The sequence below is a fragment of the Odocoileus virginianus genome, unplaced genomic scaffold (genome assembly GCF_023699985.2).
Source record: "Odocoileus virginianus isolate 20LAN1187 ecotype Illinois unplaced genomic scaffold, Ovbor_1.2 Unplaced_Contig_29, whole genome shotgun sequence".
Classification (NCBI taxonomy): Eukaryota; Metazoa; Chordata; class Mammalia; order Artiodactyla; family Cervidae; genus Odocoileus; species Odocoileus virginianus.
The window spans coordinates 239,424-266,899 of NW_027224346.1; the positions used below are offsets into that span (position 1 = coordinate 239,424).

A 27,476-nucleotide genomic window follows, 5' to 3' on the forward strand; every position below is an offset into this window, starting at 1 on the left:
GAAGTGAACAGAAGATAGTAACTTGCTCTCATGAAGTTTAACGTCTAGGACTGCACTGCCCACATGTGACTGTCAAACAGTCAAAATGTGGCTTGTCCAAATTGAGATTGTGTATGTGTAAAATACTGGATTTTGAAGAGCTGGTTCAAAAAGATAATATAAAATGTCTCCTGGATAACTTTTATATTAATTTTACCTATTTTCTTTTTACTTGAGTGTGATATTGGAGAATTTAATATTATTGCATAGTATTACTGCATCTGTGGCTTGTTTGATGTCCTTGGACAGCTCTGCTTTAGATGAGAGGGGACAAACACACCATGTGAGGCACACTAAAGGCTACAGAGGGAAAAATAAGGCGGGGTAAGGAGGGATGAGGACAGTTGGCAGGGGTTTGGGTTTCGGGTTTTCAGGTTGGATGATCGGGGGAAGCCTCATCGATGTGGTGCTTCATGAGCAGAGGTTTATAGGGGGTGAGGGGGTATGAGAGGAGCAGGTGGGTGCCCCAGGGAAGAGGGGCACAAGCGGAGGGGATGATGAACCCCAGAGCACCAGCTCCTGCACGTATCCACTGCCGTTCAGTCACCCCGGAGTCACCGTGGCCGAGTCGCGCAGCAAGGGGGCCCACCGTAGGGGATGGAGTGCCTGCTGGCGGGGAGGAATGGGGTGAGGGGAACCCACGAGAGGGTCTACAGAATGGACACTTTGGATGTTGTTCAGTCGCTAAGTCCGGTCTGACCTTTAAAAGGGAATTCTGCTGGAACTTCTCTGGCGGTCTGGTGGTTAAGAGTCTCTGCTTCCAATGCAGGGGTTGTGGGTTCGATCCCTGGTTGGGGAACTAAGACCCCATATGCCACAGGATGTGGCCCAAAAAAGGGGGGAACTCTGCTGAGGTTAGACTATGGTGGGTGAAGGGTGATGAGGAAGGCCAGTTAGGAGAAAATGGGCTGCTGTCTGTGGAGTCCCAAAGAATTGGAGACAGTTGAGCCCACACAATTGAAAAGGCCACAGTGGTGGTGGTGATGCATTGGTTAGAATATTGTGTTTTGAACATGGAGGGGCTGGGTGCAGGAAATGAGGGAAGAATCAAGGATAACCTTGACTCAAGCAACTGGAAGGATGTTTCCACTAATTGTGATGAGCTAGACTATGAGAGCATCGTGACGAGGGGAGAGGGAGATGAGCTCGGTTTGGCCAGGTTTGAGATGCCTGTTAAGAAGTGGAGAGAGAACAGTGAGTAAACAGTATTTAGGGCAGGAGGCAGTGTGAGTGGCAGTTCTGAGAGGATGGTGAGGAAGTGAAGGGGAGCGGGGAAGGAGCTCAAGGAACAGCTCGTGAGCTGGGAGGAGGGAGAGACTTGAAAGAAGCCCCTGGAGGTGGTTAGGAACATGTTTAAGAAGAGTTGCAAGCTGTGACAAATGACGTGCAGTAGAGTGAAGCTGGAGGTGGCAACATTGTCCTCACTGGTATCCCGACAGGTGCAGTGGTGATGGAGCGTAGGGCTTGGAGCCCTCAGTGATGGGGATGTAAGAATGGATAGACAGGAAGCTGACAGTGAGCGTGGATTAATTTTCACGGGATTTGCTGTGAAGACTGCAGAGAAATGGGGTGGTACTTGGGAGGGGTTGTAGTTTAAAGGAGGACTTTAAAAGTTTCCTATTTCAGTTTGTAGGAAAGATGCAAAAACAGTACGCATTATGCATGTACCTTCCATCCGCTTTCCCCAGATATTGGTTTTGACTACTCCAGTTTCCCTGGGTCATTTGAGAGTAAGTTGCAGAACTACCATTTGTCTCTAAGTACTCGGTGTATATTTTCTAAAAACAAGGACATTCTAGTAAATGACTATAGTGAAATTATTTTTAAAAAAAATTAACATTGAGACAATGGTATTTACTCTACAGATGTTATTCACATTTTGCCTATTGTCCACAAATGGTCTTTTTGGATCCTGGATCGGATCCAAGATTATAAACTTCAATTAGTTGGGTGTTTCTCCCCCCCCCCCCCCCCAAACTGGGGCAGTTCCTTAGTCTTTTGTCTTTCATGGACTTCATGTTTTTGATCAGTGTAGACTGGTTATGGTATATAATATCCCTCAGTGTGGGTTGGTCTGATATCTCCCTGTGGTTACAATCTGGTTATGTTCTTTCAGTGATGATGTGGTCAGTGTATCTCACCAGGAGGTTTGAGATGCTGATTTTTTTTTGGTACTCCTGGAGATGTTGCCAGTTGGCTAAGCCGCGTCTGCCAGACTTCTCCAGTGTAAAGGTACTATTTTCTCCTTTGTATGAAGACTCTTGTGAGGGAATATTTTGAGACAATATAAAGATTCTGTTCTCATCATGCTTTCATTGATTTTAGATTTCATTGGTGATTCTTACCTGAAACTACTATTAACTGTAGTGGCTGCCAAATGGTGACTCTCCACTTCCGTTATTTCTTAAATTAGTTGGAATTTTACTTTAAAAAAGAACTTTCTCCACTCCATCTGGAGCCTCCCTCCCGTGGCCGCCCCCATCCCCCCCCCCCGTTGTCCCGGCCTGACAGCCGCTTCCCACTTCCTGTCTGCTTTCCCCATGGTAGCGTGTATGTCAGTGCTGCCATCCCAAGTCATCCCACCCTATCCGTACTCCGTTTATTTTATTCCTTTATATTGGTCTGGATTCATTATTGTTTTACAGAGCATAACATGTTGCTATTTTGTGGCTCTGTGACAGTGAAGGTCTTTAAGGTGAGAGGTATTATAGCGTGGTGATGTGTGCTGAAGACATGATTCAGCACACATGGAAAAATGATTGTGATGATCTACTGTCCACAGCACCAAGTGAAATCTGCGCGTGCTTATACTTCATTTTAGCGGCTTTGTACTGAAAAACAGACTTTAGCTGCCTAAATGCCATAAATCTAATATATTTGAATCTCTTCTGGGGCTGTCTTACAACTAGTGAAAGTCAGGTCATTCTTCATGAATATGACACATGAAGTCTAAATTCAGATAATTTAAACTCTGCCCCTGAAAATGTAATAATCACCTAGTATGTGCACCACTTATAAAAATTGTTAATCATCTGTAGGTTGTTTTTTCCATACCATTTTAACTTTGTTTTGCTCATAACCATGTATTTTTCCCAGTTGATTGCATTTTGATGTACTAATTCTATAGTAGGTATGAAATTGGAAGAATATTGCCATCTATTTCTTTGGTATTCCTCTTTAACCTTAGAGCTGTTGGTAAGCTGTGTGGACACTAAAATGAAATCTTTAACCTTTTTTTGGAGATAATATATTGTATATAGAATACCCACCAGAATAAAGCAAAACTAGATTTTTTTTGTGTGTGTGGTAATTTTAAAAGTTGGAAGATTAAAAAAAAAACCATAGTATATATAGTAAAGTTTAAACGGTAAAAATGGCTAAAATGATTGCTATGATCTTTTTTCTCCTTCCCCAAATGGATCCACGGTGGAGCTTCTTGTGGCTTTATTGTTGGGGACAAGACTTGTATACATATACAAACATCTATGATTCTTTATTTTTTACAAAAGTAGTTCTGCCCCTTACCGTTTTGATGTTTTAAAGAGCAGTTTTAAAGGTGCTTTGGAAACTGGGAGGGGATAAAATTGTGATAATCCATGTATGTTCAACACTATTAAAGTTGTGGAGTCTTTGGGTAAGAATAAAGTATACTTACCCATATATGTGCTGATAGTACATTAAAGCTTGTTTAAATGTGTTTGTTATTAATAGAATGTTAACAGTATGTTAGGTTTCATTATTAGTATTTGGTATAGATTATTCTAATTTTCTGAGAACTCCAGCACGTGGTTTACCTCTATCATCAGTTACAGAATGAAGAAATGTGTTGTGCAGTGTTAAACCAAAAATTTAAAAAAGAATGAAAAAACCCCCAAGCCCCTGAAAAACCTCAAAGTAGTCCTTTTAAAATAGTATTTACATAATGTTAGATTAACTGGAACTCATTGAGTGCTCTAAATTTAATTGATTTTTCCCCCAACGTTTTGTTTATGAAAATGTCTTTAAAACTTTAACTTTACTTTTAGTCTTTTTACTTTTTTTTTTTTTTTTAATGGTGTTCTTGAATTGGTTTTTTGGGTTCCCAAACTGCTATTTAAAATTAGGGCTTTTTTTTAACAGAGAAATCTTTAAAATACTCTGGAAAATACTGAAACTGATTTGTTAGTTAAAAGGTAAAGGTTAGAATTTTAAATAAAGAATTACTTTTAGTTTTTAAACTTCAGTATAAACATTTTAAAGTGAAGTTACATTAATGAGTTTTTAACAAGTGAGATGAAATAACGATGTGTTTTAATTCCAAATAGAAGTGAAGGACCAAAAAAAAAAAAAAAGAAGTGAAGGACATTTAGTGTCTATCAGTATAAATATGTAGATCTGACACATCTTAGTTTTGCTCATGTTAGATTTTTGTATTAGTAGTATATTAGTGTTTAACTTTTTCATAACAAGTGTTAAATTTTATGATAGTGTAATTTAAAAGTTAAAATTTCACTAAACTGCTTCTGAATGGTTTGGTCAAACATTAAGTTCCAGTTAGCTAGTTTCATTTAATTTTTAATTTGGTTTAAATACTGCCACCCTAAATCTCTATTGAAAAGACTAAATGAATATTTTAGTAACATCAGAAAACCTAAAAACTAATATTTAACTTTTTGGTTAAATTTGAAACACTAAAACTTTTTAGAATCCATAATTGGTTTAATCAAATCTGAGTTTGTGTGTTTATATTTCTCATTATTCTAGTAATGAAGAAAACACAAAAAATGCTAAGAATTGAAATTTTTGAAAATAAAGTTAAAAAAAAAAATACATAGTCCTGACTTTGCAAAGTTTTTACTGACTTCGCAAAACTGAAAAATTTCCAAGATGCCTTTTATCCACAGCCAATTGATAATAACTTTTCTTCAACAGATGGCCTTTTAAAAGGTCTGTAGTGAATTTGCAGTTTTATTTTCTTTCAGCTTGTGAGTTGAGTGTGCCCAAGTGCTAGAGAGACACAAAAGCAATAACTTCCAGTTGTGAAAGAGGAAGATTAACATTTTATAGTAATCTTACTCAGTTAAGAAAGCAAATTTTTAAGAATGATATGTACATTAACATTTTTAGCTATTGTCGTAATTGGCAGTAATGTTAAATGCATTGCTGGACTGAGTTTTTTAGATGGTCTGCTTAGGTAATTTGCAGTTTTTGGAAGAGCTGTTAAGATTCTGAAAGTGTTTATATATAATCTGTAGAACTTTAATGTGTGTGTTGTTACAGATAAGTCAGATCTGGTTCTGGTTGGATATCTTGATGCTATTTGTTTGATCTCATAACTGTTAAGAGTGAATTTACAGGCTCTTGGAAAGATAGACCAAGTTCTATATATAGTATTTTTCATGTTGGTTTTTCTGCTTGTATGAGACTGAAGATAGAATTTTGTAGCTAGTTTTTAAAAAACTTACCCACTATATATTTAGTGTCTTCCCCAGTCCCCAAATACCTAAAGTTATAAACCTAGAGTAAATAACTATTTTAGTGATGTCCAACAGATAAATGTATAGGGAAGGTATTTAGGATTCTCAATATTTGTGTTTTTTTTTTTTTTTTTTCCCACTTCATCGCTTGGTTTTGTGTGATCTTAGTTCTCTGACCAGGGATTGAACCTGCGCCTTTGGCAATGAGAGTTCCTGGAGGAATGTAACTGATACATTTAAGATGTGTTCTGGTATTCATCATCAGTGGAATGTGCTAAATGTAGGTGTATGTGTATAATGTAGAACCTCTTAGGGAAAAAAAAGTTAAAATTTTGACCGAGGTCTTTGCCCAGCCCTTCTGAAGCCTGTGTAAAAGTAAAACTGACCCGATATGTGAACAATGGTGAGAGAGGCGTATCAGAGGCCTAGTGTGCTGCCCCCTGGTGGATGGTCTGTCTGGCTCGCATAGGTTTTGCGCTTGTTTCTACAAGTCCGTCTTTAGGCAATTAAAGTGCTTGGCTGTTTTACATGTTCTTAAGTGTTTTGAAAATGCATAAGCTTTTATTTCAACATTTTACAAGGTGTTAAAGTCTAAAGTCCAGCCCACTAAAATTTAATGTCCTGTACAGATTGTTAATGACAGATTTAGTTTATGGTGGTTTTTCTAATAGTAAAGCTTTCAAAAGGGTTACAACATTTTAGGAGTGGGGGAGAAAGGGCCATTTAAAACTTCCGGTGTCTGTGTTATGGAGGAAGTGTGAGAGCAGGTGGATGACCTCCAGGTACCCTTGAGGGTAATTAGTGATTACTCTGCAAAGGTGAGAGCCTCTTATACCTTTGCTGCTCAGAGTCCTCTCCTTCTGGCTTATGCTAAACTTTTTGGCCAGTCATCTCCGTATAATAAAGATGACCAGGAGTTTCTTCCTTTGAGAGATTTGTGTCCTCCATGGGCTTGGAGATGTTAGTCATAGATAGTGTGCTTTTGTGTATTATCACATTGAAAGGTTATCTGCAAAGTCTATTAGACTATCTAGGTTAGGTTATTTGCAAAGCCTAGAAAAGAGTCGCCTTCTATGAGGAATGTCAGAGAGACTTGGATTAAACTTGTCCACCTTGTTGTCTTGATACATGACAAACTTCTCTCTATAAAATAGACAACAAGGTCCTACTGTATAGCACAGAGAACGATATTTAATGTCTTACAATAACCTATAATGAAAAAAGAATATGAAAAATAGTGCATATGTATAACTGAATCATTTTGCTGTATACCAGAAACTAACACATTGTTAATCAAGTATATTTCAATTAAGAAAAACCCCAAATCAGAAAAAAAATTCTTCAATTACATAATGCAGAATTTTCAACAGATTCTCTTGCAAGCAATAACAATTATTATTTTATTTGCTTGATTATACAAAATGTATTACAATTGGAAATATAAACCATGTGCATTGTATAACTCTACTTGGAAGCAAGGCATCTAAACTTCGTTGTTCAGACTCTCAGGTGTACTGAGATTATTGTAGTTACTAAAGTTAATGAGAAGATACAACTTGATAATGACCACTGCAACTTTCTCACTTAAAACGAAAAAAGAAAAAAACACAAATCCAAGGATTTGTCTTGGGTAAGGACCACATCCAGGTAGGAGTAATATGAAATAAAATGTTAATATAGGGATATCCCTGTGTTCAAAATACAGAACTTGGGAAACTTTAGTCCTCTTAAAACACCTTCTTGTAGGTATAGTTCACTTAGTGATGGTGACTTTTATGTGGAAAGTAAGTATTCTATATAAAATGTTGTTAGATCCTGAAATTACCTTGATAAATGGAAATAAAAATCAGTTTGGGCTTTGAGTAGCAACTATACTGGGCTTCCCAGGTGGCTCAGTGGTAAAGGATCTGCCTGCCAATGCAGGAGATACGGGTTCCATCCTGGGTCAGGAAGATCCCATGGAGAAGGAAATGGCAACTCACTCCAGTATTCTTGCCTGGGAAATCCCATAGATTACAGTTGGCTGCTGGGCTACAGTCCACGGGGTTGCAAAGAGTTGGACATGATTTGGGGACTAAACAACAAGTTTTAGGTCAGCTCGTCTAATTGAAAGATGTGAAATGCATATATGTATATATATATATATATATATGTATGTATATATATATATATATATGTATATATATATATATATATATATAATTTAAACTTCTCTGGTAGCCTCAGGTAGAAGTAAAAAGTAGCAGGTGAAATTACTGTTTTGTACTGTCTAACCTAAAACTTTAAAATTTAATGTGGGATGATTATAAAAATTGTTGAGTAATTTTATGCTCCTGTTTTTGTACATCTTTAAAATCTGTTAAATGTGTTACACTCATAGAACAATTCAGTTTGGACTAGGTGTGGCCAATGAGAAGTCCATTGGACAGAGTAGCTTTAAGATACACAGCTTGTAAAAATCACTTGTTAAAAATATGAGTCTTGCTGGAAAAAAATGTAAGGGTATTTATAAAATTAGTTCAACTGTGGAAAAATGTAGGAATGATTAATTTTCAGGGTGACTCAAAGTAGAGATTTCATATCTTAGTACTTCATTCCCTTGTGACCACCCTAATTTTCAAGGAATATATGTGTAATTTGCTATGTTATGTTACACTTCAAATTTTTTAAATTTAATTTCAAATACATGGTTTATAGTACATGGTTTAAAATATTTTAAGAGACATTAAAAGAAAGTTCTTTCTTATTCCTATACCTCAAGCACCCAGTTTTCATCCCAATCTCTTCCATGTGTCCATGTTGATAGTTTCTTTATTCATAGTCAAACAAAAACCAGCATACATTTTTTTCCTCAGTGATGGAGTTTTTTTCCCCTGCAACTTGCTTTCTTCCCCTTATATTAAAAAACATATCTTGAATTTGTTTCTCTATCAAGATATAACTAGCTCTTTTTTGTAACAGCTGATTTAGTGAGTCCTCTATTGATACACATCTAGGTTGTTTCTGATATTTTTCTGTGCAGATAAGTCTGCATAGAAGCATTGTGTGTATGTGTGTGTGTATGAGCATGTGTGTTTACATATTGAAATTTCTGTTAAGGGAGAAGAGTTTTTCTCGGTTGGTGCAGGTGCCCTGGTTCAAATAGGGAATCTCAGGCAGCTAATGTTACCCTTTTGAAAGAGCTACCCTTTGGAGTCATACAGGCAAAGAGTCTTTTCTTTAAATAGACACTGTCCCTGATGTTCAGCTGCATGTGTTTCTCTGGTTGGTTGAAATACTCATGGTGACTTTTCTGGTTAAAGACACATTTTTCAGCTTCTCAGTGTGAAGACTAGAGAAATCTTTTGGTTATTCAGGAGTTAAGGATCAGTTTGTGTTCTATTAATTCAACTATTATTTTTCAAAGTGATCTGAAATCTTGCTTCGCACATATCCTGGTAAAGTTCAAGAACTTTATGGGACATGTAATCTCCCACAAGGAAAAGAGATGGCAGTGCATATTTGCAGACATTAGTAATAGGAATGGCACGCAGAAGAACACCCAGCCTTTCTTTGATTCTTCCAAGTTTCCAGCCATACACTTAGGACTGTCAGACTGTTCCCTATAGATGAAGATGAGAGTGTGCACCTTCAAAAGAGAAATACCACTGTTTCCGTGAAGGGGACGTGGATGTTACTCCCATGAAGATCTGGAAGCTGCGAAATGACAAAGTGAATCACCTTAGAATCTCACTTAGAACTGTAATGTTTAAAGAGACTGTTGTAATTGCCGGTCATGAACCAGGCAGTCGGCTAAGCGCTGTAGTATACAATAGTGAATAAGATAGAAATGACTTGGCCTTCATGGGACTTGCCCTGTTAAACAGACCTCATGGGTGTGTGGGTGCTCAGTGGCCCCCAAACTTAAGTGTGTGTGAAACCGCAGTTCCCGGCCCCATCCCCAGAGGTTCTGATTTAGGAGGTCTGTAGTGGGGCCCTGACGTTTTCATTTTAAGTAAGCCTTCCTGGTGATGGTAATGTGGATGCTCTTTAGACCACACGTGGAATGACATCTCGTTAGTTTTTAATTTTATTGAAGTATAGTTAATTTATATTGTTGTATTAATTTCTGCTCGACAGCAAAGTGATTCAGTTATGCATACATTCTTTTTCATAATGGTTTATGACAGGATATTGAATATTATTCCCTATGCTGTATACAACATTGTGTTTATTCATCCTATATATGAAAGTTTGCATCTGCTAATTCCAACCTCCCAAACCTTCCCTCCTCCACCCCTTCCCCCCCTTAGTAACCACAAGGCTGTTCTTTATATCTGTGTGTCTGTTTCTGTCTTGTAGATAGGTTCATTTATGCCTTTTAGATTTCACATGTAAGCGATATCATATGGTATTTGCCTTTCTCTGACTGACTTTGGCTTAGTGTGATAAAATCTCTAGGCCCACCCATGTTGCCGTGAATGGCATTATTTCATTTTTTAATGGCTGAGTAGTATTCCATTGTGCTTATACAGCACATCTTTATCCACTCAGCTATCAATGGACCTTTATGTTGTTTCCAGAATGACATCTCTTTACTGGTACAGTTGAGGGGAACAGTTTGTTTTCTTTTCCTTTCCTCCATCCAGAATTAAATTCACTAGGCTCTGGCATTCTCTTTAAGTATTGCATCAAATATGCTTTTCTTTACAGGACATGTGACTTCTTAACTGTCAGTCCAATAGATGGGATTCAGTCTTATATAGAGATTTTTAACCTGAGGTTTACTCCCAACTCTCAACCTTGCTCCCTCCTTCCCAGTTTTACTGACCCTTCTTGAAGAGTGTCCTGAAATGTCTAATTTCTTCTGCAAGACTCAGAAATCTTTGGGGGAAGGAGAAAACTGATGTTAGAGAGCTAGTTAGAATTGCTGGAATCTGTAACTGCTTTCTCTTGATTAATCTTATGGATAGGAAATAATATCTTATTTTTCCCTTAGCAATTAGTAACATTTATTTTATAAAACACAAAAGCAAAAAAATTGAAAACTGCCCCTGAGTCTTATCAGCCAGAGCTCATCATAGTCAGTGTTTTGGTGTTATACTTCTTCTTTATTTCTGTTTGTTTATGTGACTGTGTGCACATTTTTTCTGTTTATGCTTGGGGACATTTTTTCATTTATTGTGGTAACACCCATTTTAAAATGAGATCATATCCCATGTTTTATAATATGCTGTTTTTCAATGAACAATGTTACGAACATATGTCCTCATTAAATATTACACATTTGTAATGTCTCTGAGATTTTGTTATATATTGTAATTTGTTTAGCTAACCCCTTTTTGTCCAGCAGTTTTATTGAGGTATGGTTTATAGTCAAGAGCATCTCATTTTTACTATTTTATTTTATTGTCTAAGTGCATCTTTTTAAAATTGGAGCATAGTTAATTTACAGTGTTGTGTTTGTTTCAGGTATACAAGCAAGTGATTCAGTTATGCGTAAATAGATCTATTCTTTCTCAGATTCTTTTCCAGTGTAGGTTATTACAAGGTAACCTATGCTGGAAGAGTTGCCTGTGCTATACGGTAGGTCCTTGTTGTTTACCTATTTTATATATAATGGTGTGTTTATGTTAATCCCAGACTCCCAATTTATCCCCTGCCATCTCCAAGTGCAAGTTTTTAAAACAGTGCAAAGCAGTGAGTTTTGACAACTGTATACACCTGTGAAAGTCCAACCACTGTCAAGATGTGGAACACTTCTATCCCTGAACGTGTATATATATTTTTTAGGGGGGTGGTTACTTGTTTTCCTTTGAGCTTAGCCCTTTCACCTGGACATCTGGGTTCTTCCCAGTTTTCCTCATTTACAAACTTAGAGCTAAGTTTTTGAGTCTGTTACAGCTTTGCCTAGAGGGAGAATGTAAGCGGAGAGAGCTTGAGAGGCTGTGCTGCTTGTCTGAGGGCTGGCTTCATAAGAGACCGCCGGCTCACCCAAGAGGCAAGGTTATGCCGGTTGGTGCCCATCACCAGCAGTGTGAAATGAGTCATTTCCCCTGGAATTCATCTAACTGGAGTGTTCTGCTTAAAAAAAAATTGAGGTCTGCCCTTTAAGGAGCTCATTTTTAACTGTATAAAATAAGAAAAGATAGATTTAATTATTAAGGCGTTATTGAATGTTGGAATTAGTACAGGTAATTGTATTGCATTTGGCCAGGTTGAACAAGTTCCCCTTCAGGCGTAGCTTGTGTTGGTTGGATACAGGTAAGAATGAAAATCTGCAGCGGGTAAAGAGTGTCTCCCGGTGACAGGTTGAAAAGGCCATGCCACACTCCTCTGAGTCCACAGCCTTGGTTTTTTTATTTGAAAGTGACCAGTGCACACATTGAAGAAGGAAATGGCAACTCACTCCAGAATGCTTGCCTGGTAAATCCCATGGACGGAGGAGACTGGCAGGTTGCAGTCCATGGCGTTGCAAGGGGTCGGGCATGACTGAGCCACTAACACAGACAGTGTGCACGTGGATCGTGTGTCCCGGCTCTCTTTTTTTAGCTGGCCGCACCTAGCCTTCGTTGCAACATGCAGAACCTTTAGCTGCTGTATGTGGACTCTAAGTTGTGGCATGTGGGATCTAGTTTCCTGACAGGGGATTGAACCCACGCCCCCTGCAATGGGAACTCAGGAGTCTTAGCCACTGGATCACCAGGGAATTCCTGTCCCAGCTCTTTGTGTAAGAAATCAAGGCAAAGAGGATTATGCCACAGGTTTAGTTAGATTTGGTTTTCTCTTCCCGACTTCAGCCGGTGTTAGCTCTGTTACATCATGATTCAAGCCTCAGTCTCTTTATCTGTGATGTGGGAAATTGGTGATTCTCTTGATTTGTTTAAGAGATGGTAGAAAGAGCGAGCACGGATGGTCTTTGGGAGCAATAAAGAAAATGAACATGTAGGACTTACAGCTCATTTGGATGGAAGATTGCAAGTCTGGTACACACACTTGCGTGTCTTGCATTAGGACTTAGCATAAAATGACTAAGTGCCTAGGTGCCAGTGTATTCAATTTTCATAATACATCTTGAGGCAGCTGAATTAGCTGAGTTTCTGGTGTAGTTGGAAACGATGGTTTCCATACTTTCTTGGTGTTCACACATGTCCATTTAATGTCAGTATTGACTCTAAGTATGTGAATTGACTGTATGGTTTAAAGCTGTGGGGCAAAGTGAGCATTTTGCTTGAGGTTGGCATATCTTTGATATTTGGGTTTGACATGCAACCTTGTACTTTTTCTGGAGTTTTTCTTGATAATAATTATGTGATTGATTGGATTATGAGTGAAATCAGTAAGATGGAATATAATTAGGAGGATGGACTGTGGAGCCAGAATTCCCAGAGCTGGATTCTGACTCTGACACTCCGTAATGTATGTGTTTGGACAAGATGCTGGTGGTCAGCCGCGAAGTCATGTCTGACTCTTTGTGACGCATGGACTGCGGCATGCTGGGCTTCCCTGTCCTTCGCTGTTTCCTGGAGCTTGCTCAGATTCATTCATGTCCATTGACTCAGTGATACTATCTAACCACTTCATCTTCTGTTGCCCCCTCGTTCTCCTGCCCTCAGTCTTTTCCAGCATCAGGGTGTTTTCCAACCAGTTGGCTGTTTCACATCAGGTGGCCAAACTATTGGAGCTTCAGCTTTAGCATCAGTTCTTCCAGTGAATATTCAGGGTTGATTTCCTTTAGGATTGACTGGTTTGATCTCCTTGCTGTCCAAAGGACTCTCAAGAGTCTTCTCTAGCACCACAGTTCGAAAGCATCAGTTCTTCAGTGTTCAGCCTTCTTTATGGCCCAACTCTCACATCTGTACATGACTACTGGAAAAACCATAGCTTTGACTATACAGACCTTTGTCAGCAAAGTGATGTCTCTGCTTTTTAATATGCTGTCTAGGTTTGTCATAGCTTTCCTTCCAAGGAGCAAATGTCTTTTAATTTCATGGCTGCAGTCACCATCTGCAGTGATTTTGGAGCCCAAGAAAATAAAATCTGTCACTGCTTCCACTTTTTCCCCTTCTATTTGCCATGAAGTGATGGGACTGGATGCCATGATCTTAGTTTTTTGAATGTTGAGTTTTAAGCCAGCTTTTTCACTCTCCTCTTTCACCCTCATCAGGAGGCTCTTTAGTTTCTCTTCACTTTCTGCCATTAGAGTGATATCATCTGCATATCTGAGATTGTTGATATTTCTCCTGGAAATCTTGATTCCAGCTTGTGATTCATCCAGCCTGGCATTTCACATGATGTACTCTGCATATAAGTTAAATAAGCAGGGTGACAATATACAGCCTTACTGTACTCCTTTCCCAATTTTGAACCAGTCAGTTGTTTCATGTAATATTCTTTCTTTTGTATGTGTTAGTCACTCAGGCATGTTTGCGACCCCATGGACTGTAGTCCGCCAGCCTTCTCTGTCCGTGGAATTCTCCACGCAAAAATACTGGAGTGGGCTGCCATTCCCTTTTCCAGGGGATCTCCCTGACCCAAGGATCAAACCCACGTCTCCTGCATTGCAGGTGAATTCTTTACTAAGTCACTAGGGAAGCCCTTGGACAGGTGAGCTTGTGCTTTTGTCTTAGAATCTGTAAAATGCTGACTTGTGAGGTTAGATAACAGATGGTGTCTTAAGCAGCTTGGGTGTCTATATAGACTGGATGGCTTAACAGATGTTTATTTCTCACAGTTCTAAAAATAGGGAAGATCAAGGTGCAGGTGGGTTCTTTGAGTTCTTGCCGAGGGCCCCCTTCTTGGCTTGTAGACCAGTGCCTTCTTGCTGTGGTGTGGGATCACATAGCCTTTCCTCAGAGTGTGCAGTGAAGACAGCCCTGGTCTCTCTTCTTAGAAAAACTGTAGTCCCATTATGGGGGCTCCATGCTCCTGTCCTCAGTGACCCTAAATAATCCTCAAAGGCCCATCTCCTAACACCATTGCATAGGGATAGGGGCTGCAACATAAGAATTTGGGGTGGGAAACATAAACATTCAGTCCATAATGGACATAAAGCATTTTCTTGTTTACATTCTTATTTATTCCTGGTGTCAAGCTTTAATATGAGGGGGGAAAAGTAGAGATCAAAGACTTTTGGCAAAAACCTAGTAATCTAAATTTAAGTCGAAAATAACCAGTTGGACTTCGTGGTGGTCCACTGGCTAAGACTTCTTGCTCCCAAGGTGGGGGGCCCGGGTTTGATCCCTGGTCAGGAAACTAGATCTCAAATGCTGCAGCTAAAAGAGTCTACATGCTGCAACTAAGACCTGGAGCAGCCATTTAAAGAAATAAGTATTTTTTAAAAATAAAAGAAAATACCAATTGGCCCTCCATGTCTGTGAGTTTTGCATCCATGGATTCAATTCACTGCAGATGAAAAATAATCAGGAAAAAAATTCCAGGAAGTTCCAAAGAGGAAAACTTCAATTTGCTTTGTGTGGGCAACCATCTACCTTTTATTTATATTGTATTTACATCTGTTTACATAGCATTTATATTGCATTAGGTATTATAGGTAATCTAGAGATGATTTAAGGTATTTGGGATACTACCCATTTTATATAAGGGGCTTGAACATCTGTAGATTTTGGTATCTGACCAGAGGGGGAGGGCTACTGGAACCAATCCCTTTGAATACGGTGGAAGGATGACTGTAAACGGCATGGACATGTGGTTTATTTCTCTTTGAAAAAAAAAAAAAGTATGTTGTCTAGTTCTGGCCTAGAAGCAATGACCAGCCCAATATCAGTGAGCACCCTAGTGACCAGGTTGTGTTTCAATATATTATTTCTGATTAAAAGGAACCAGTGGTTTTTTTTTTTTTTTTAGGAACCAGTGTTTTATGTAGACAGAACTGGTTGAAGATGGTGGCGGGAAGTGTACAAATTGGAACCTGGGTAATCATAACAAAATAGACAAGCTCTCAAAGATTACTGGAGAGCTGCATTATTTCAGAAGATGCAGGATCTGTGTGCAGAGGCTTCTACTGAATCCCCCATCTTTGGCTAATTAGTGCAGTGGGTTGATAAACACAAAATATCCATGCATACATAATGTTGTGTGTGTATGCTAAGTTGCTTCAGTCATGTCTTGACTCTTTGTGACCCTATGGACTGTATAGCCTGCCAGACTCCTCTGTCCATGGGATTCTTCAGGCAAGAATACTGGAGTGGGTTGCCAATGCCCTTCTCTAGGGGATCTATCCTACCCAGGAATTGAACCCATGTCTCTTTTGTACCAATGACCTGCATTGGTAGGCCAGTAGAAAATAAGCATTTAGCCCTCTTTGGACAATGCCAGGGGACCAACTTATTATTCTGAAAAGTTTGAAATAACAATGGCTTTGAACTGCAGAAAGAGGACACTGAGGTGAGGGTTTGCATTAAGCTGGTTTGTTTTTGTAGATGGTTTCAAGAAGCAAGAGTGAGGGAGTGGGAAGAGTGAAATGGAGGTTTAGGAAAAGCCAACGAAGGGCACTTTATTGAGGTTGCCAGAAGGAAACGGGACCTTTGAGACATGAACAGATATGCCTCCCAGGTGGAAGACAAGGGCATTTATCTACTGGCTCCTACATTCTCCTCTGTAATCTGCAGATTGTCTTCAGGGTTTCATCTCTCCTCTTCCTCTGGGCTATCCTTGAACTCTGCTGAGGCTTGGGTGAAAAACCTGAGGAAAAACAGATGCCTAAGAGGTGCTTAGAGTGTGGTGTTGGAGAAGACTCTTGAGAGTCCCTTGGACAGCAAGGAGATCCAACCAGTCCATCCTAAAGGAGATCAGTCCTGAGTGTTCATTGGAAGGACTGATGCTGAAGCTGAAACTCCAATACTTTGGCCACTTGATGCGAAGAGCTGACTCATTGGAAAAGACCCTGATGCTGGGAGGGATTGGGGGCAGGAGGAGAAGGGGATGACAGAGGATGAGATGGCTGGATGGCATCACTGACTTGATGGGCATGAGTTTGAGTAAACTCCGGGAGTTGGTGATGGACAGGGAGGCCTGGTGTGCTGCGATTCATGGGGTTGCAAAGAGTTGGACATGACTGAGCGACTGAACTGAACTGAATTGAAGGGGTGCTTAGGGATAGAAGAAGGTGGGACAATTTCCCTGTGCCCAGGGCTGTCCCACAGTGGTGGATGAAATCAGAGATGAGCTAGGGGATGTGATAAGTGGCACAAGACCATCTGATGCAGAAAGGAAAGAATCAATGTTTATCCTGCCTTCACTCTATTCATTGTGGTTCAGAATCTCCAGATAGGTGATAAAGGAAAGTTGTTATTCATGGAAGAACTCCAGCTAAATTTAAAAAAAAGTATGGAAGGCATGATACAATGAGGAAATCCATTTTCAACCTTGAATGAAATAGTGGATTTAGGGATTGATCATTAGTGACACAGCATCACAGGAAGACAGCCAGAGATAATGTATCTTTTCATGGAAGTACACAACCTCTCCCTAGCCAAACAACAACAACCTTCAGATCCAACTGCTACTCTTACAGGGTCAGAGTAACATATTAAACACCACGATGGGGAGTGTATGTAGCAAAAGCCAGGCAGTAAGAAACCGGAGGATGAATTGCAGGTTTGTGTTTTTTTTGTTTCCTGACCCAGTGCGGCAGTCCACGCATGGGACCTTTTGAAGGAGTTTGCGGTTATCTTCATTACCTCCACCATAGTTTGGCCTCAGGTCAAGCAACAGGGGGTTTCCCTTGTGGCTCAGCTGGTAAAGAATCCCCCTGCAATGCAGGAGACCTGGGTTTGATCCCTGGATTGGGAAGATCCCCTGAAGAAGGGAAAGGCTACCCACTCCAGTATTCTGGCCTGGAGAATTCCATGGACTGTATAGTCCATGGGGTTGCAAAGAGGCTTTCTTATCTCTCCTTGATATTCTACTTGCTATTTGTCTACTTAAAGAGTAACTTAAAGACAAACTTAGAGTTACTAAAAATACTATTTTAAAAGACATGGGAGTGACAAATAATATGGGGGTGATGGTTACATTCTGGGAGGTAGGCATTGGGGAAGAGAATGGTAGTTTCAATTGTCTTGTTCTAATTATTTGGGTGGGTGGATTCATATATGTCTATGTTTTGTATTAACTATAAGATGTTATGCATCTGTGTATATCAAATTCAACATAGCAAACAATTATTAATATTTAAAATGACTCAGAATGCAATGAATAAAACCCAGAATGAGTACTTGTACAAAGTTTATGACCTTGACCTTCAAATAAATAGCAAGAAAATGGAGTGAAGGGATTTTCTTGTGTCAAACAGACCTTAAGAGACATCTGCTCTACACATGTGGGCATATTGTTGGGATCTTGATATGAGCAGATCAGCTGTAAAATAGCAATTAAGCAATTGGAAATAGAGTGGGTATTCTGTACCTAAGCAGAATATTAAAAAGCAGAGACATCGCTTTGCAGAGAAAGGTCTATAGTCAAACCTTTGTTTTTTCCAATCATACAATGTGAGATGAAGTGTGTACGGTTGGTCCATAAAAAAGGCTGAGTGCTGAAATATTGATGCTTGTGAATTGTAGTGCTGGAGAAGACTCTTCAGAATCTCTTGGATTGCAGGGAGATCAAACCAGTCAATCCTAAAGGAAATCAACCCTGAATAGGAAAGGACTGACGCTGAAGCTCCAATGCTTTGGCCACCTGATGTGAAGAGCCAACTCATTGGAAAAGACCCTGAGGCTGGAAAAGATTGAGGGCAGGAGGCTAAGGGGGTGACAGAGGATGAGGTGGTTAGATAGCATCACCGACTCAGAGGACGTGAGTTTGAGCAAACCCAGGGAGATAGTAGAAGACTGAGGAACCTGGTGTGCTACAGTCCATGAGGCTGCAGAGAGTCGGACACAGCTTAGTGGCTGAACACCAAAAATGTTCTGTTCTTAAGGAATTTTTGTTAATCATTTTAAGAAACTATTATGGTGATAGTTATTTTTAAAGTGAAAAAGTCCTTTACTAGGTTTTTCCAGATGTACTGTAGCATGACAGGTGGTGTGTGGGGGATTTATTGGTACATATTTGAGTAGAAATAAGATTAGGTAGGTAATCATACTTGATAAACTGATACAGGCTTAGGGAGGTTGATACAATTTCTCTAGTTTGGTGTCAATATGAAAATTTGTATAAAATCAATTTAAATCTGTTCTATTTATTACTAAAAATTTTGAAGATGCGCTTAGAAGTCTACATGAGTTCTGTTGGCTCTTTATCCGGTACTTAAATCAGCTTTTAATAAATAATGAGTACTGGATTTTATAGAAACTATTTCAAGCATAATAAGCATTTTTTAAAGGTTACATGAAAGAATTCCCTGGTGATCCAGTGGTTAAGACTCTACACTTCCAATGAAGGGGGTGTGGGTTTGATCCTGATCAGGAAACTAGGATCCCACAGGTTGAGTGAGTGGCAGGCCAAAAAGAAAAAAAAAGGTTAAAAGAGAACTTAAACTTTACCTCATTTTTCCCTGTTGGCAGAAAAGTCTTAAATTCTATATGATTAACTTATAAATAGGTTGTGTGGAAGTTTTCTTTGAAGATAGCACAGGTGGTTAACTTCTTTTTCTCCTGTTTCTGGTCTCAAAAACCTCAAAGTTTTCTTTGAAATAGCACAGGTGATTAACTTCTTATTCTCCTGTTTCTGGGGCTGTTGGTCTTCACACAGTAATTTTCTATATTCCCACTGTCTTCCCACTGTAATCCCACCGTCATTTTATTACATCAGCTGTAATAAAACCATTGGGAATGTTGGTAGTTTCTGCATGGTGGATCTGTGAGTCTTGGGTTTTCGTCCCCCTCTCTGTATTATAACAAATGTTAATTTAACTGTCAATTGAGTGCTTCTCAGCTGCCAAACAGTGTTCCAGGCTCTGAATGAGACAGTGAACAAGACAGCCTAACAAGTTCCTGCCCCTGTGGGGTGTGATCCTTGTAATAATAACTTGGGTGTGTTTAGGAGGAGGTGAAATGCCCGCTTATTTTGCTGGGAGTTAAAATTAAACTCTAATGATTCTGTGATTACACGGGAGAAACAAATACCAGTATCTGTTCTCTTGACTCTTAGGTATTTAGAATTTAATGTAAATATAACCTAATTCTAAAAGCTCAGATGGGAGATGGGAGCTGAGAAAACAAAGTGGGGAAACACAGTTCTGGATGTCAAAATACTGTGCTGTTCTTGGTCGCTTCAGTCGTGTTCAACTCTTCGAGATCCCATGGACTGCAGCCCACCAGCCTCCTCTGTCCATGGGATTCTCTAGGCAAGAATACTGGAGTGGGTTGCCATGTCCTTCTCTAGGGGATCTTCCCAACCCTGCGATCGAACATGAATCTCCTGCATTGCATGTGGATTCTTTATCTCTGAGCCACCAGGGAAGCCCGTCAAAAATACTCACTTTTTGAAAATAATCCTGGTGTTTGTCTTAAGTGAAACTTCGGAGAATCAGATAATGGAAACTGGACAGTCAGTTAAGGGAAATAATTATTCTGGTGTAACTTCTAATAAGTAAATAGGTGTCAGATGTACATTTTGAAGAATATGTGGGGAAAACATGGCTAATGGATTACTTCTAATGTACAAAAATTGGTGTCCTATTTAAAGAAACTATTGGGAGCCCTGTGAAGTAGGTATTTGTTGTTGTAATAAAGAAGAATTACCTGCTTGGTGACCTTAACTGTATGTACACTTTTGTGTGTGCATTGGGGAAATTTTTTTAGTAATATATATATATATATATACACCCAAAAACAGTCCAATAGAGTTGAATACTGCGTTTCTTAACATTGTGCTGTTATTTCTTAATATGTCAGTTGCTTAAGACAGATTAGTACTTTCTAATGTGTAGTAAATAATTCTTACTTCTTAGTTACGCAGAGTAAATATTTGCACAGTGTGAGTAACTTTTCTGCTTGCTAAAGCAGTACATGGAAGAGTTGAAATCTATGTTTTAGGAATACTTTTATTAGGGTGTATTTTTTTAAGGTTTTTATAGAAGAATATAAAACTTATGCAAAGGCAGAGATATAGTATGCTTCCAGCAGCTTTAACAATTATTAGCACATGATTTATCTTGTAAACAAATTCCAGGATAGGATGTGTAAAATCTAAGACTACCTGGTGTTTGAAAATGTTTTCTTAAATTGACATTCTCTCACTATCTCTGATACTTTGCCCTTGGTGATTATGCTTTGTTTTACTGTCTAATAAAAATAATGTAAAAGTGATTTTTCCTTCATCCTCTATTTTATGATTACAAACAGGACATACCTGAGTTTGGCTAATTTACATGCTAATTGAGAGCTCCCTAAAGGCGGGCCACAGTCCATGAGGTCGCTAGGACTCAACTTAGCGAGTGAACAACAGCAGCGAAGGGATAGGCAGTGTCCGTGAGATTCCTGTAAGTTTTGTGGTGAATGGGAAAGAACCAGACCATCAATGGAATCTGCGCTGTGGTACCTAGAAGTGGATCATTGGACCTGGAAAGGGAAATTAACTGTAGGTCTAGAGGAGGTTAATTATTTCACTTGAGATGTCATGCCCACTTGCTAGTCTCTTTTTAAAAAACAGCTAGTTGACTTTAAATTCCTTTCCCTTGTAAGAGAGTGATTGGTGTGTGGTATCCATAGTACAGTCTCACATAATTCGTGTTGCTTCCTTCTTTCCATCCTCCCTCTCTTACTCTGATAGTTTTGAGGAGGGGATAGAAGAGGAGGAGATGTATAGTATAACAGTTTTTATTATTTTACAAAGATATATATTGTGTTTTATATACATAGTGTATACATAGGAATATGGGTAGGCATTGAAACTCAGGTGGGGGATTTTTAATGGTTTTTTTTTTTTTTGGTACCCTGGATTATTCCTTTGGAAGCCTGAAATGTGTGGACCTCTGAGAATATTTTTAAATGCATAAAATAAAGCACATAGGATTATAAAGGAAATTATTTTGAAGTACAGTTAGAAAATGTTAAAGCTGATAATAACATGTCTTTCTTAACATAAGAAGTAACAAGTTCTAGCAACACAGCTAACTATCACAGTAGTGAATATACAAGATCTGTAACACCTTAATGTGAAATGAAAATGCCTGACTTATTTATATTAATGTCAAGAGTACAAGACATGTAATTCTACTGTGGTTTAAGGCCAGCATTCACTATTGAAGGTGGCTAAATGTCACTTAGGGGATAGTGAAAATAAATGTGACCCCCCCCACCCCACTGCACCCCACCGCTCCTGTCCACCTTCCTTAAATTCTGTCCATGAACCCTTTGGCTGTGATCTCAGATTAAGAACATCTGGACTAAGGTTTTGTTTGTGTTCTGGGACGCTTACTTTGAGGCTAAAGGGTTTGAACTTAGCATACAGTCATTAGATGAAATGTGTTCAGACATTGTATCTGCCAGTTTTAGTGGCTTTTAGAGTAAGCCACAACCATCCAGTGATGCTCGGTTTCCAGTGGTCTTGTGAAACCTCAGTGTGCATCTTGTGATTAACTTGGTCTCCTTTATCTTTCTTGGGCTGTGTTTTCTTAGTATGTATGGATATGTAGTGAATAAATATATCTTAGGTAGTTTCAAAACATCCATGTTGGCTATAAGTATCTTTTGCTTTTATGTTTTTTTTTTTTGTTTTCTTTTAAAAAACATTTTAATTCTTCTGCAGGATTCGGAAACTTCAGATACGAAATATCCCGCCTCATTTACAGTGGGAGGTAAGAACTTCTATGTTTAAAACTAAGATATTAGTATCTAAGCCTGTTGGTAGTTTTTCCGAAGATTTTCCTCCTCTTTCCACCTCTTGGATGTGCTTGAACACAATCCTTCTCTATTATGGTCTTTGTCTTGCATTGGGCTTTTCTTTGTAACAATATATTACTTCTTTGAAAACAATCTGCTCTTTGAGATACTTTAAGAAATTGAAATAGGTTCTGGTGTAACTGGGCAAATTTCCTCATTCAGTCACATCCCACAGAATCTTGTTTGAGATCTTTCTGATGAGTTTTGCTAATTGTATTTAAATATGAAGTTCTCTGTTTGGCAGTCTTTTTTAAAAAGATAAATACTGCTATTCTTTATTTTAAAATGTTACTGTGCTTTCTTTTGCTCAGATGGTGGCACTGTGGTAACTGTATACAAACCCAAATCTTTTGGCACAGTTGAATAGCCTGTGTCAGCAATTTCCAAACTATGTTGATGATGTCAAGGTGAGAATTTGAGAACCCAGTAGTTGAAAAGATAAAAGAAAATGTCTGTTGACTCTTTCAGATAATGGAATGTGAAAATTCTTAAAACCTACTTTGGAGATGGTAGTGCAGGGAAAACTGCTCAGCTTTTATGTATTTTTAATATAAAAATCAGGAGTAACTAGGTTTGTGTGTTTAACATTAGAGACTCTTCAAATGTCATTTTAGAAAACTAAACTATAACTGTCATCAAAATGCACAGAATGGTTAAAAGATTTCTTTGAGTTGGGGGAAGCTGGCCTGAGGTCTCATTTTCCAAGGTCCCAGTTGGTAACAGGTCACTTATACTCACAGTATTTTGCAGCACATGTATTTTCAGAACAGTATTACTGAATTTAATCTTTGCAGGAAGACTTGATTTTTGGTCTATCCTGAACATTTTTCAAGTTACACAATGTATAAAAGGTATATTTTTAGACAGAATCAGTGGCTTCCATTTTCTTGTTTTAGTTTAACGTTTGTTTAGGAAATTCAGTATCTTGAAGGGTGGGTCCCTGAATTGAGTGCTATGGTATCAAGATTACTGGTTTAATCCCAATTTTTATTAATTTATTTTGAAGTGAAGTATTGTTGATTTACAATGTTGCATTAGTTTCTGGTATACAACTAAGTGATTCAATATTATATACACACACACACCTATATATACATATATATTCTTTTTCAGATTAGTTTCCAGTATAGGTTATTTTGTTATTGTTTAGTTACTGAATTGTGTCCGACCCTTTGCAACCCTACGGACTGTAGCCCACCAGGCTCCTCTCTCCACTGGATTTTCTAGGCAAGAATACTGCAGTGGATTACCATTTCCTTCAGGGTATATTCCCCACCCAGGGATCAAACCTGTGACACCTTCATTGACAGGTGGATGCTTTACCACTGAGCCACCAGGGAAGCCCCTATAGGTTATTATAAGATACTGAATATAATTCCCTGTGCTATGCAGTAGGTCCTTGTTAGTTTATTTATAGTAGTGTGTCTGTATTCATTAATCTCTTCATTTTAACATGGGCAGTGTTAAACGTGATTTTCTATCTGGGAACTGTATCTAGTGTAACATAGCTTTCGATGAAAGAGTCAAGTGGTGGCAGCCACTTTTAAGTGAGTTACAAGTGTTCTAGCATATCATCTGTAGGCAGCGGTTGTTGCCTTAAAATTCGTCCATCCTGTTGCTTCAAATTTGGATTGCAGTGGATTCTCAAGCATTGTTGATTCTACTTTTGGTGGCTTCTCAAGCTCTCAGGTCATTGCATTCTTCCTTATTCTGGGTAAAATTTAATCTATGATAATAAATCTTTATTTGTCATATCCAACTTTTTCTTTTATATTTCATTTTACCCTCCCCATAGTCCTTTGAGGTGAAGTAAAGTTGGAGAGATTATCTCTATTTTCAATTGGGCAAATACGGGCCCACAGAGTTCAAAGAACTAAGTAAGAACAGATACAGAATTTAAAGAAGCATGGAACTAGACTTTGAAACTCTTGACCTTTGATCCCTTTGAAATTTAAAGGGTGGTTTGAAATACTGATTAACAAAATTTATTGAGGGTTTGTCAGGAGTAGGATGAACTGTTGGGATTTTTGCTTTCCTTGAAGACTTGAACGAGCACCATTTGTTATTTCCGTTTTGAAGAGTCAGGTTTTTTTGGGTCTTTGTTTTTAAACTTTTTATTTTATATTGGGGTATAGCCCATTAACAATGTTGTGATAGTTTCAGATGAACAGCGAAGGACTCAGCCATACATATACATGTATCCATTCTCCCCAAAACTCCCCTCCCGTCCAGGCTGCCACTTAACGCTGAGCATAGTTCCTTGTGCTATACTGTAGGTCCTTGCTGGTTACTCATTTTAAATACAGCAGCGTGTACACGTCCATCCCAAGCTCCATAATTATCCCCCACCCCGCCCCCAGCCCCTATAAGTTCGTTCTCTAAGTCTGAATCACTTTCTGTATCTAAGTCTGCGAGTCTCTTTCATTTGTATCATTTCTGTTTAGATTCTACATGTAAGGGATGTCATATGATATTTCTCCTTCTCTGACTTCACTCAGTATGACAATCTGTAGGTCCATCTGTGTTGCTGTAAGTGACATTATTTCATTCTTTTTAACGGCTGAGTAACATTCCATATGTATATATGTACCACATCTTTATCCATTCCTCTGTTGATGGACATTTAGGTTGCTTCCATGTCTTGGCTACTGTAAACAGTGCTGCAGTGAACACTGGGGTGCATATATTCTTTTGGATCATGTTTTTCTCTGGACATCTGTGTAGGAGTGAGAGTGCAGGGTCATATGATAGCTGTCTTTAGTTTTCTAAGGAACCTCTGTACTGTTCTTCACTGTGGCTATATCTAGTTACATTCCCACCCGCTGTGTAGGGGGGTTCCCTTTTCTCCACACCCTCTGCGGCATTGTTGGTGGGTTTTTTTGATGATGGCCATTCTGACTGGTGTGAGGTGGTATCTCATTGTAGTTTTGATTTGCATTTCTCTAATAATTAGTGATGTTGAACATCTTTTCATGTGCCTTTTGGCCATCTCTATATCTTCTCTGGAGAGATGTCTATTTAGGTCTTCTGCCCATTTGTTTATTGGGTTTTTTGATGCTCTGAGGCATCATGAACTGTTCATAAGTTTTGGGGACTCATCCCTTGTTGCTCACATCATTTGCAAATGTCTCCGAATCTGTGTGTTGTCTTTTCATTTTGTTTATTGTTTCCTTTGTTGTGCAAAGTTCTTGAGTTTAAGTAGGTCCCATTTGTTTATTTTCACTTTTATTTCCATTATTCTGAGGAGTCACTTTGTGTAACATTTGATTTAAACACATTGAGTGTGGCAGTTGTCTGATGCCAAAGCCTTATAGGTGACGGTTTTGCACTGACAGGTTTGGACTCCCTCTACAATGGAGAAGTTAGACTTTGACTCCACTAATTAATCTTAGAATCACTATATGGAATGACCAGACATTGCATACTTCCTGATTTGACACAATAGGAAGTATATAGCAACACAGATGAAATACTCTTATTAAAAAAATAAAGGTTTAAGTGGGATTCAATTTCAATCTGACTTTTGAGTTTATAAAAAGTGTGGAAGGAAGAGGCACAGGTGAAATGATACCATGAAGAAACATAATAGCCAACTCCAGTATATGGGACATGGCACAGGACAGATGACATTATTTACTCATCAAGCGATGGCATGTTCAAAGGGAAGGGGACTGTTAAGAAATGAGACTTATGAGGATAACAAAAAAGCAATCATACACCTGCACTAAATTATTTGTGAACCTTGTAAACAGTCTGGAAGGAGCAGCGTGGAGTTTCTTGAAAAGCCTCAGTTTTTTGCAGAAGGCTTTTAGAGTCAGACTTAGAATTATATCCCAGCTCCACTACTTACTAGTTTTATGATGTCTGAAGTGATTTTTTAAAATTCTTGCAGTCTCATTTTCTTCCTTTTTTAACATGAGGATAATAATAGCCACTTGATTGAATTGCTGTGGGCATTAGAAGGATTATATATGCTAAAGCCCTTAAAAAATGCTTAGTACATACAAGTGCATGCTACATTTTTGCTGCAGTATGAACAATGAATTAATTTCCTCCCAACTTTAAGTTCTTGTGCTTAACTCAGATCCAGCCTACAGCACAACACACAAAACCACTAGGTGTCACACCAAGGGAAATTTAATGTGCAGGGTACACAGGTGCTAGATGGCTGAAGGAACGAAGATGGAATCCATAGATATGGGTTGTAGAGAGCAGTTACACCCGGAGGCTGAGTGGGGAAGAGAGGGGTCAAGGGCAGAGGTTGAGGTTATCAGATACCAGAAGCTGGAACGAAGGGCTCAAGTAACTGAGAGTGAGCAAAGGGATGCTGCTTGGCTGTGACTCATGCTTGGGATGGGGAAGAAGGGAGGTGATGAAACCCCTTGCTGTTAGGACAGCGCTGAGAGGAACAGCTGATTAATGGGGAAGAACATGTGCCATCTCTTCTTCTGTCTTCCCGTTTCCCTCTAGTGCCTTCTTTTTTGACTATTTAAAATGTTTATATATGTAGGTATGTATTCGGCTATGCCAGGTTTTTAGTTGCAGCATGTGGGGTCTAGTTGCTCAACCAGGGATTGAACCCACGCCCTCTGCATTGGGAGCATGGAGGCCTAGCCACAAGACCACCGGTGAGGTCCACCTTCTAGTGCCTTCTATCAGCAGAAGCCAACAGGAAACCGCTGACAGAGGTGCGACAGGGTGCCAAGCCCCAGCCCCCAGCAGCGCAGAGCTGAAAGGTGAATTTGGGACTGAGAGCGTAGTAGCCAGCTGGGGCTGCATCTCAGAAGCAGAGATCCCCGCCCTGTGCTGTTGGTCCTCTTGTAGGCCGTTTTCTGTGGGGTCATCAGGGACGTGACAGGCTCTGGGACCACGATGCTCTGAGGCATTTTATAGTCTGTAACTGGATTGTGAACGATCCTTACACCGCTGTGATAGCTTACTTTCTATTTCTTAGTTATAGTATCTTTACACCACTGTATTCTGCCGAATGACCCAAGGGGACCCAGGTTCTTGGGATACCACCTCCTGCATGCTTTGTGGGTCATGCGGGCGCTAAGTGATCTCTAGCCAATTTGTTTTGGATGATGATGAAGCGCACTCACGGACTCTGGAGTGGCTCAGTGTTTCACTGATGTGTCTTAGTAGGTAAAAT

The 27,476-nt window shown here is 39.1% G+C and overlaps 1 protein-coding gene across 3 annotated transcripts in view; it reads left to right on the forward strand.

Annotated features, from left to right (window-relative positions):
- The window catches only part of IGF2BP3 (insulin like growth factor 2 mRNA binding protein 3), a 142,418-nt gene that overhangs the window by 17,556 nt on the left and 97,386 nt on the right, over window positions 1-27,476 (forward strand). For all 3 annotated transcript variants that reach the window (XM_070464560.1, XM_070464561.1, XM_070464563.1), the window contains exon 3: window positions 22,191-22,239. In XM_070464560.1, coding sequence (XP_070320661.1) covers window positions 22,191-22,239 — 49 coding nt within the window. The remainder of the gene's footprint in view (window positions 1-22,190; window positions 22,240-27,476) is intronic.